Source organism: Crocuta crocuta, unplaced genomic scaffold (genome assembly GCF_008692635.1).
Source record: "Crocuta crocuta isolate KB4526 unplaced genomic scaffold, BGI_CrCroc_1.0 scaffold69, whole genome shotgun sequence".
Taxonomy (NCBI): domain Eukaryota; kingdom Metazoa; phylum Chordata; class Mammalia; order Carnivora; family Hyaenidae; genus Crocuta; species Crocuta crocuta.
Genome location: NW_027551576.1, coordinates 2,614,693 through 2,626,342, shown reverse-complemented (window position 1 = coordinate 2,626,342; position 11,650 = coordinate 2,614,693). Strand labels below are relative to the sequence as shown.

Here is an 11,650-nt window from a genome sequence, read left to right as displayed (position 1 = left end):
AGGCGGGGGGTGGGGGGAGGGGATTGGGAGAGGGGGAGACACAGAATCTGAAGCCGTCCCCAGGCTCTGAGCTGTTTGTTAGCACAGAGCCTGATATGGGGCTCGAACCCACAAACTGCAACAACCTTGACCTGAGCTGAAGTCAGATGCTCAACCAGCTGAGCCACTCACGTGCCCTGGGGGCGTGTGCTAAGTCTTGAGAGGGATGAATGGGTGTGTTTGGGAAAGTCTTTGACAAAGAGAGGACATGTGCACTGAGAAGTGAAACAATGTGGTTTTAAAGTAGGTGATTCAGTGTGTGCTTGAAGCCTGAGGTTAAAGATGCTGTGCGGGGAGCTCGGTGCACTGCAGCCTCACGATTGTCAGTAGCCGGCCACCTGCACAGGGCTTCTCACACCGTCTGGGTGGAAAACCAGGTTTTTTGTTTGTTTGTTTTTTCCCCTGCCAGGCTTTATTAATACTTTGTATCATGCAATGAAACTCAGTAACTAGAAAAACGAGAAAAATAAATCCTCATTTGAAAATTTTTTCTAAAAATGTTTTAAAGTAATCTCTATATCCAGTGTGGGGTTTGAATTTACAACCCTAAGATCAAGAGTCACATAGCTCCATCTACTGAATCAGCCAGGTGGTCCCAGTTACCATTTTTAAAAATTAAGATTTAAGGGGCGCCTGGGTGGCTCAGTTAGTTAAGCATCTGACTTTGGCTCAGGTCATGATCTCACGGTTCGTGGGTTCGGGCCCCATGTCGGGCTCTGTGCTGACAGCTCAGAGCCTGGAGCTGCTTCGGATTCTGTGTCTCCCTCTCTCTCTCTGACCCTCCCCTGCTCAGGCTGCCTGCTTGCCTCTCTCTCTCTCTCTCTGTCTCTCTCTCTCTCTCTCTCAGAAATAAATAAAACATTTGAAAAAAAGATTTAAGAGGCATAAAATTACTCTGTCAAAGTGCTGTAACAATTTGGAAATGTTCACTCTCCATTTCTGCATCTGTCTCTTAGGGATCTTAGCAGCCAGTTCTCGCACCCTCCGTGGACTGCTCGTGAGTAACCACATTCGCTTCCCAGACAAGCGTGAAAGATGTGGCTGGGCGGTGGGAATTTTGCCACAGATCATTCTAAACACAAGTCAGGGTACACTTAGGGGACTGTCCTCACAGATGATTGGCCCTCAGAGGCTGACAATCCTACTTCAAGTGACACAGAGTCATGTAGGGGAAGTTACTAAGTACTCCTGTCTTTACAACTGTATTCTTTGAATCTAGTTAAACCACTGTATTTTATTTTATTTTATTTTATTTTATTTTAAGCTTATTTATTTATTTTTGAGAGAGACAGAGATGGCGTGAGTGGAGGAGGGGCAGAGAGAGGGAGAGAGAATCCCCAGCAGGCTTTGCACTGTCAGCTCAGAGCCGGATGCGGGCTCGAACTCATGAACCACGAGGTCATGAGCTGAGCCGAAACCAAGAATTGGATGCTTAACCTACTGAGCCACCCACCCAGGAGCCCCTAAACCACTGTTTGAAAAAGAAAACGTCCTTCTCAAAAGAAGTGTATAAAATGAAGTATCTTAAGAGGGGTGATTTTTTTTTTTCCCCTCTTAGATAAAAGCAGTGGTTTTCAACCTTGGTTGCAAGTTAGAATCACCTGGGACTCTTCAAAAATGATACTGACCCCGGGTCCCACCTCCTCAGATTAATTTGGGATGCCACCTCAGCACTAGGAGTTTTTTTTTCAAAGTCCACATTAATTCTAATGTGCAGCCAACTTTCTCCCATAGGGGGCATGCTAATGACTCATCATGTTTTTTGATTGAGACCTTATGTCAAAGAACTGTACAGTGACTGTACTCTACAACTGTCATTTGAATTTGATCTGATGCTTAAAGATGTTAAGATTGTTTGAAATGCAATAATCTGTGTCTAGTAGGTGCTATGAGAGCTTTCTTATGACCCTCCCCGCCAAATATCATTATTTTAAATTACAATTGATGGTGTATGTATCTTTTCAGTATAGCTTATTCAGTCTCTGGAATATGTAACCTAGTGTTAATAAATACCCTTGTAAATTAAAGCTTGATTTTTCTGTTGTCTGCTTCACCTGCTGCTGTCCAGTGACGGCAGTAGTATTGGGTGTTGTATTAATCTTCTAATAAGATTCGATAAGAACAGCTTGCTGTGTGCACATCTATTATCCAAAGTGCAACTGTTGCTGGGTTTTTAACATATAAGTCCCTGGAATTACTTATTCAACTCTTATTTTAGCAGATTAAAATTTCAGGTCTTGGTCTATGGCATGACACGCTCCTTGATATTTTCTAAGTCTCCAAACAGCCCACAATACTATCCATATATGAACACGTCCCTTGACGAATTACTATTCTATTTGTGATGGCAAAAGCTAGCTACAGTCTGCAGAGATAAAACTATTTTTTTTTTTCCCTGTTTGCCAGTGTGTTCTTCATGTGCCAGAGGCTGCGAACATTCAGTGATTTACTCATTCAGTAAACAGCTTCTGGGTACCTACTTGTGCTAGATATTGGAGATATGCAAAGTCTAAGGTTCTAGTCCCTGCAGTAAGGAGCAGCATAGCAGCATGCTCCTAGCCACTAACATGCATGTGCAAGATGAAAATAATTTTATTCTCCCCCACAGCCCATCATTTCAAGTAGGCATTTGGTTTTGGATATAGCAGTCTTACTAGCTTAATCTCCTCCCCTCCGCCCCCGTTTCTTCTTTCCCTCTCTTTCTCTCCTTGTTTTTTTATTTATTTTTTTTTTATTTTTTGGAAAGTTACTTGGAGGAAAAAAGCTCTAAAGGTGGTACTACCAACTGTTTGGGGGGCATGGGCCAGTCATTTAATCCTTCTGAGCCTCAGTTTCTTCTGCTTTAAAAAGGTGATACCATCCCTGCCCTGTTCACGTGAGTTGTTAGGATTAGGAGAGAAGTTCTATGTAACGTTAACATCAACATTTGAAATAGAGAAGAGTAAATGGACACTGTAAAACAAGTTTTAAAAGAAAGAAAAAAAGGAACCTTACAAATACGGGTGGTGGAGGTCCCACAGCAAAAAGCACACTGCGGGTTTCCCAGCCCCGGCAGGAGGGCACAGCGGAGTTAAATTCCACGGACGTTTGCGTCCATGATGGATTTTTTTTACTTTCTACTCAGCTCCTGAAAAAGAAACTTCCTGGGTTTTCTTTCTCCTCCTACGGTCCCTTCCTGCCGGGAGCCGCTCCGCACGGGCCGCTCTGTGCAGACGCGCCACCTCCTCTTTCTCTTTCTTTCAAACACTTAATACATTTAGAGGCTGATCTTGTGCAGAAAGTATCCCTGACATTTGCAGAGCCCCAGGGATTCAGTGAGCATGCGCGGCGCTCCCTCCCGCCGGGAAGAGGAAGCTCGTTTACATACGAGTCATACCAGGCATAGCCCGCATGTCCGCGCTCCGCGCTCCCGCGGGCTGTGAGCCTGAGCCGCGCCGGCCGCTTTGTCCCAGGAAATGCGCCGCGGCTTTGTCGTCTTCACTCCGTTTTCACTTCCAAGAAAGACTCGTGAAGACTTCCGAAACGCCTTCGAGGGTCTTGATTGAGGATACAAAACACACACCAGCTGCAAAGAAACCCTTGAAGGGTTTTGTGCGAGTTTGATTTTGTNACACATATGCATATATTATGCTTTTTCTCTGGGTCTCCTAGGTCTTTTACTCTTCCTTCTTTTTTTTTCTTTGCTTTTTTCTTTTTTTTTTTTTTTTTTTTTTGACTTTTACATACTTTGTTTTGATCATCCGAGGCTGGGCCTCCCCCCGTCTTTGTGAGGTTTAAGAGAAAGCCAGGAGCTACTCGGCAGCAACCGATCTTTGAAACCTACTCTTTCGGGGCGAAAGCGAAGAGCTGGTTTTCTGTGCTAGCCCAATAAATGCTATTTATGAAGATGGACCTGTTGAACTACCAGTACTTGGACAAGATGAACAACAATATCGGCATTCTGTGCTACGAAGGTAGAGGTTCTGTTCTAGAAATTGCTCTTCCGTTGCTTTGGTCAAGGCCACTCCTCCTTGAGGGTTCTGAATGCCTTCTGTGTATTTTGTTCTCTTTCTTGGGATTTCAGGGTGCTTTGAAAGGCGAGTGTCTATTATGTACTATTTTCAATACAAAGTTTGTTGTTCCGGATCTTAGCCTTCAGGGTTACTGTGGGGGAGGGAAGGCGGTGAAATATAAACTGTTAAAAGTTTGCTTTTTGCTTGCAACATATTAACTCTTCCAATTTTTAACTCTTGATTATATGATTGTTTTTTTATTTCTGTTGTGTTTGCTTTAGAGGAAGAACTTCCAGCACCAAGTAAATGTTAAAACATGTTGGGTTTCTTTCTTTCCCTGCTTTGATACTTACTTTAAACCTACCCTGTGGACAGTATTTATGCTGTATTGCAGTCAGTGCTTTGGATTTTCACAGAGAGGGGAACAGAAAGTTACAGTGAGTTTTTGTTTGCGGGAGCGATTGTCCCAAACAATGAAGACTTTTTCTATTCAGTTTAGGGTACTAGAAGGGCACTGGAAAGGCACAAAGCACAGACTGGCTCTTTGTCTGATTTCCCATTTCCTGTACAGCACAGAGAAAGTCCTGACATTGAAGGATGTTCCCTCCACACTTCAGTCCCTTGTGGAAGTGATTGCACAACGCACCAGAAAGCTAAATTGAAAGAAAGAAAAAGACCTACTCTGAATTCTTACTGTTTATTACCTCCTGCTAAAACCATGAGGTGTTTCCCCATTGGCTTGTAGTGTTTCAAGCAGTCTCTGCGAGTAGGAAGAAGAAAAAAAGTGATTTTTTAATCTGTTGGAACATTATCTACGTGCGTTTTGAAAAAGTGGTAATGGCCTGGGTTTGAGTGGCCGAGAGGCATCTCCGGGGGAATTCGGCTGGGCAGGAGGAGTGTTTTTTTGTTGTAACCACAGACAAATAGAGGAGGAGACCTCTCCTTTATGATTCAGGACCGGCAGTGTCCATGTTTTCTCTTAATAGTGAACTGGATGTTTCTTTTGAAAAACAAAACATTGAAGAAACTTGTATTTTTCGTGTAAAAATTTCAGGCCTGTTGTCTGATCAGTTGAAAACGAAACCTTTCCCCTTCAGGGAAAATAAAAGCTCATTCATACTGTTTGTACTCTGTGGGTAAAGATCTCCTACTTAAGAATTTTTTTAAAGATACATATTTTAAACTCCTGCTTGTTCCATTAAAGAGATTTTTGGTAAATTGCTTTCTCTGAATCTGCTGCTCTGAGGATCCTCTTTCCTCTGAAGTCACTCATTTAAAAGGCAGACTGGGCTTGTTCCTTGTGAAATTAACATGCTGTAGTTTTTTAAACTTTTCTTTTTTCCAGGGAGCAGGAAATGAAAACTTTTAAGGCAGTATCTGTTGGCTTGTCTTTGTCGTGGAGTAATACGATATTTTCAAAACAAAACGTAATCATCAGCCTAAGAGAGGAACATAGGGATTGCGAGGAAATTGATACCACATTAATTTTTTATCTCTCCAGTTGGAGGTAGTGGGGGAAAGCTTATGGAAAACTTGTCCAGGTTGATTGGATGTTTTGTAGAGCGTAATACTACTCGAAAGTAGTCTCCTTGCAGCCTCCCTCTTCATTTGGCAGGAAGAAACTTTGATTTTGAAAGTTGAGTAGATATGTAGGATGCTTTGCTATATAGTCTGTTTGGTTTAAACATCTGCTGCTATTTTCCTTACTACGAAAGTTAACATTATTTTAACACCAAAATAAATACACAGGAAATGAAGAAAAGCACAGCAGAATTTGAGTGGTGTTTATAGAGGGTAGTTTATGCCCTGGTGGTTTTCTTAGTATAAACACTGCACACATCTGCTCTGAACTCAAAAGGGTGTTTTTGAAGATAGATAGACATAAATCTCAGATGGGATTTTTTTTTTTGTAAGAAAAGTAGGAATCATCTTTTTTCTTAAGTGCAATACTTGGGAAATATTCTTATTAAACATAGCAGCTCACCAGCATTCCAGGGAAGTTATTTGGAAAATGGAATGTACAGTTGCTGCACAGCATTTGATCTCACTTAGGGCACAGGCGAGTTTTACATCTCTTAAGACTAAGGGACAGTTTAATTTTCTGAAGTTTCAAGATGTTGATGGTTATTCTTATTCTCTAGGTTAATTATACCAGATTCCTGTGTATTATACACGCCTGACTCTGCTAAATAAACCATGTGTCTGCGCTGTCTTTCTTTAGCCTCTGTGGCAGTGTTTCCACAACTAGATCTTTTTTAGCCAATTATGTTGTAGCACGCAAGGCCTTTGTAAAAACCCCATGCGGGGAGTGACTCTAAACGGCTCAGATACGGCCTCGGCTTGGTGACTGCTCTCTGGCACCTGACTTTCACCGTAGTCCTCTGTAAGCATAATTGAGAAAGGAAATAAAGGAAGAAATTAACCACAAATAGGTTTGGGGTGGGGCCCCCTGGTTGGAGAAGGAGAAGATTGGCAAAGGACAGAAGGAATCTCATTTTGGCTAGTTTCTGGAAACCAATTACCTTCATTGGTAATGAGCAAATTAGCAGAACTCTGCCTGCGTTAATGTGTTTCTTCACTTTATGGTTTGTTACCACAGCCCTCAACAGTTAACTTGTGGCCCTATTGGATGTTCAAATTATACCCGCTCAAACCCCAGTTTTGCCTCAGTCTCCATGAAAAGGCAGAGGCCAAGCTCAGCCTTCATTTTGGCCCGTGAACTCCTGAGAATACTCCACCAGTAGACTGGGAAGCCTCGTGAAGGTAGGGCCCTCCCACTTGGTGACTTCCGTACCCTGGGGTCCTGCCTTGGTGCCTGATTTGGCTCCCAGGAAGTGGCTGACTCAAGAACTCCGTGAAATCTCTCCAGTGGCAGGATAGTCACTACTGTATAACCTAGCACTTCGTCATAGAAATCTCGTGTTCTCCAAGTATCTAATAATCACAGCGCCGCACAGGGCCTTGGGTCTGAAGACATTTGACTTTCGTTTGTTTGTTTTGGCCAAGGAAACTGAGGCCCAGAGAGGTACGTTGTCCATTCAAGTGTATTCAGGAAAGTGTGTAGCAGAAATGAGTTGTGAGGATTCAGTGGTTTTGATTAGTCTCTGATTTTTCCACGGCACTCCTGCCTCCAAAATGATTTTACGTCTTGTCTTCTTAGTTAGTAGTTCCTCTGTGACAGGGTCTGTGCTTGGTCCCCGGGCCCTCACAGCCCCCAGCACACAGCCAGCCTGCCCTGGAGGCCTCACCATTCCGAGGCCACCTGCCATCAAGGTCCCCAGGCTGTGAGAACCCTGGGGGAAGGGCCGTGTTGCAATGGGCACCCCTGGTGCCCTGGTCCCTAGGTTTGCTTGCTTTCTGACTGTGCAGGGCAGGAGGCCAGGCCCCGCGTAACAGGCCGCTTCACCAGGAGCCTTTTCCCAAGGGAGCAGGGACGGGGTTAGACCATCGATTTTTCTCAAGATGGCTGACGGGTGTCTATATAATCACCGGTGCTGAAAACCTAGGTCCTCACAAATGTGCTCGTGGTTGGCCGTGGCTTGAAGCTGCTGTCGGTGATACTTTAATTATGGGTTTAGAGCCATTAGTGTGTGATTTGGTAGAAGAGTTCTCCCCCTTTAATTTAATGGTGCGATTCATAGTGGGAGAAAGTAGGGATAGTTTGTATATTGCAGTCATCGGAAAGCTTAAGAGAAGAGTATTCGGAGTTCCTCAGGTTTTAAGCTGTTCATTGTTCGAGAACATAATTATCGCTTATTTCATCACAGGCTGCACTTAAATTAATTTTCTGGAATCGGGAGGAAAATGCACACAGGGGTTGAGACGGGAGACTCTGCCAGGGGCACCAGCAAGGTGGGGTGAGGGGTTTCTTTTGTCTTGACCGGCTGACCAGCAGCAGCTTTGTGTTCTTTGTCTAATGAGTTCAGAGGCGTCAGGAAAACTTAGAGCACGGGGCACTGTGGAGGTGAAAAGGCCACAGAGCAGAGCCACGTAACCCGCCCCCCCCCCCCCCTTCCCCAGCCCCGTGTATCAAGTGACCGGCTCTCGATCCAGGGGTGTATTCCCAAGTAGAACATCTGCAACTATTTTGCTGTGGAAATTCGTTTTACTTTAGCATTTTATTTGCAGGAGAGGGTCAGGAGTGAGGAGGGGGAAAGAGGGAGAGAGGAAGAGGGACAGGGAGAGGGGAGGGGGGGCGGGGCTGGAGTGGAGGGGAGTGGAGGGGGAGGCAGAGGGGAGCTTGATTAGTAAAACATGCCCAGGTGAGCCCAGGAGAGCTCCTGCAAGGGATCTGGCCAGTTCCTATTTCTTCAAATTACAGCTTGTGAAGGGAAGGTGTGATTAAAGCCTCCTTCTTCCCAGCTCCCTGCCCTTGTTCTCTTCTCTCCTCTGGAAGGATTATTTTACTTGGCTGTTTATCTCCTGGAGCCTACACATGGCTTTGTTTTGGAAGGTAGATTTCTCTTCCTTCCTTCCTCCTTCCCTTCCCTGTTGTCTGCATGGCCTTCTATTCCTGGGGTGTTTGGGTTTGTTGCTGTGAAGATTTTTTTTAAACGTGCCATAAGATACAAAACCACACACACACACACACACACACAAAACAAAAACCCTCAGCATGTGAGAAGATTCAAAAGCTCTCAGTGTAGCCTTGTTCTGCTCAATTGTGAGGCTGTTGCAGAAAACTTGGTTTTGTCTGAAGAAATTGGATCCAGACTTAGCACTTCTGCGTGTATACAAGTACATAAAACCAGTCTTACCGGGGATAGTTTCTGGCTGGATCTGTTTTATCTCCTTATCTGAGCATTTATTCAGTGACTGTTTATGTTTCGTGGTATCTCTGCATGCACATTGAGCTCATTGGAAGTATTTCCTCGCCTTGTTCAGCCACATCAGTTTGCCCTACAAAATAGTCTCTCTCCCTCTTACGTGTTTTAATGAACTCCTATATCAGCCCCCCCACACCCCCTCCCCCAAAACCTTTAGCCATGGACACCTAATTTTGAGAGCAGAGTCTGCAAATTATTTTACTTTCTCCATTTGTTCTCTCTCTGCCTTCCTGAATGTTACGTGGTCTGCTAAGTTCTAAGGAGTTATTTCCAACAGTTTGCTCTGTTATCTTGCGGCCTTTTCTGCGCTCCCTTCCCCCTTTTGAAAAGAATGCTATAGATTGGTTTTAATTTCAGGGGTGTTTTATGCAGACTACGTTTAAATCCTAACAATGTGAATTACTACTAGTTGAAAAATGTTTGTTTCCCTTAAAGATCTATTCTTAAAGTTACCTCAAATTCGTTGTTATTTAAATGATCTTTCTGAACTCTTTAATGTTTTACTTGTTTGTTTGCAAAGAAGTCTCTAAGTGTGAGGAACTGAAGTATATTCAGTGAGTGAGTGCAGAAAACTCAGTCTTGTCCTTTCCCGCTCAGTACCCATTCTCTTACACGTGTATGGAATGCTTGGGTTCTGCGGGAATGTGTTAAGTCTTGGGTCATCTCTCTCTCTCTCCACGTTTTTATTTTGAAATGTGTCACATGTACATAAACATGCATAAAACATATGTGTGGTTTAAAAAGGATCAACCGTACGATCACCACCGTGGCAGGAAATGATCAGTTCCCTCCTTCACGCATTCTCTCCTTGTCACATTCCTCCCAGCCCCAAGAGGTCATCACCATGTTTTCTCTTGGGTTTTTTTTTTTTTTAAGTGTTTATATTTTGAGCCCTGTATAATCAGAATTATTTTCTATGTCTTCTTTTATGCCTTGCTTACAAGATTTTGTACAGTGGACTTGTCTTTGTCTTTTCCATATGAAGCCGGCTTGCCTTCGGGTGTGGGGAACCCTGGCTGCAGAACATGTCTGGGCGCCCCAGCATCCTTGATCACCTGCCACTGCTCACTGTCTGATAAACAGAGCCGGGGCGCGTTGGTCCAAACTTTGTTTTCAGCCAGTGTTTTGTTCACAGTCTTCATCACCCGTCAGAGCCTTCTGCTATCCAGGGTGTGATGGGAAACTGTGTTTGGGAAAGTCTGCACTGTTTTGGAGAATGAAGAGTTGGGGAACACTTGAGAAAACCTACCATAATTAGGATCTGAACGACGACTTTCGTTCTGCATTAATAAGCAGTTTGCTTAAAGGCTGAGACTTGTTACAAGTCAACCTTGTTGTGCTGCCAGATTTCTTTGGATGTTACTCCAGGGACTTTCAGATACCCAGAAAAGGCTTAAGTGGCTCCAGTATCCAAACAATACTCTACATTGTAGAGAGGTGGCCGTCCGAGGGCAACAAAGATCTGAAACAATCGTCTGCATTATAAAGCATCTAAAATTATGAATGAAAAAGAATCACCCGTATGTATCGCTCTTGATTTTTATTTTATATCTGTTTTGTGTGAAAATAGTTGCCTGTTAATTGTTCTTGGCTAATGATTCGATTTTAATAGAGTGAATTCCAGAATTTAATGATTTGTTGTAGATGCATTCTGCCAAGCAATTTAGCAAAGTTGTTTACACTGCCCCAAGTCCAGCTGGACGGGGTAAGCCTGTGCTTCTTCCCTGATAACAGTTGAGGGAGTGATGAGTGCAAATTTCTGGACACTTTCCCCCCTTTGAAAACAAAAACATCTTCCATTATGTGGCAGTGCTATTAAAGTGACAAGGGATTAATTTAAAATTTTAATTTAATGTCAGCAGCTCTTTCNGAACCGCGAGATCATGACCTAAGCGAAAGTCGGACGCTTAACCGACTAAGCCACCCAGGCGCCCCCATTTTCTCCTATTCTTAACTACGTGTGTCCTTTTAAACGATTGTTGTTTTTCTGATGAGCAACTGATAAACTATTGGCTGACCCTAAAGAGAACCCTTGTTTTTATTTCCCTGCTGAAAAGCGATGACCTTTTTGCCAAGGCTTAAAATCACCCCTGAGAGGGCTTTGAGTAGCTTTCTTTAAAGGAATATGCAGTAGCAGCTGTACCAGGCTCTGAGTTCTACTGAGCAGAGGGCACAGGAAATGGAAAATAGTAGTCATTCTCGGGATAAAACCTATAAAATGTTTTTGCAGCACTGCTCTACTGAATTCAGCATTGGGAACAATTACCACCAGTTTCTGGAGACCACGATGGGAGCCCTTTTTTCTCTAATGTGCTTTACACCAGTAAGGGGTGGCTGATGTTGGTAGAGGAAGAGGTGGAGTGGAGTTCTAGACCAACAGCAGACCCCAAACATTGCTCCCCGTGTCCGGCAATAAATATACTACACATACACGCCGTACTTGGTTCTATATTTTGTACAACACAGAGTAGGAGAGGCCCCCTTACAGAGCTGGAAGCGTCCTTACACATCCTTTAAGGAGAAAATAGAAGAACCACCACATCATCTTCCTTTTCCACCTGCAGACTCTTCTGAATCTGACTCCATTTTTCTTCTCTTTCCCTTCGGCTCGCTAAAAGGCTAATTTTAATTCTTCTATTGGTGCTCGCTGGTCCCAGCCCTTCTGGCCTCAGGGACTTTATGATCTGGTTCTTTTCCTGATTTCCCCTCTTCCACTCCTGGTTCTTTCTCTTCGTCATGTGCTCATGCACACAAGTCTTTCCCTGCCCAGAAACAAAACTAAACTCCTCCCTA

At 43.8% G+C, this 11,650-nt stretch overlaps 1 protein-coding gene across 1 annotated transcript in view; it reads left to right on the top strand.

Annotated features, from left to right (window-relative positions):
- The first annotated feature begins 3,745 nt into the window (after positions 1 to 3,745).
- Positions 3,746 to 11,650, top strand: part of VGLL4 (vestigial like family member 4) — a 78,869-nt gene continuing 70,964 nt past the window's right edge. Inside the window, exon 1 of the mRNA XM_077751561.1 lies at positions 3,746 to 3,992. Within this exon, the coding sequence (XP_077607687.1) occupies positions 3,911 to 3,992 (82 nt within the window). The 5' untranslated portion in view covers positions 3,746 to 3,910. The remainder of the gene's footprint in view (positions 3,993 to 11,650) is intronic.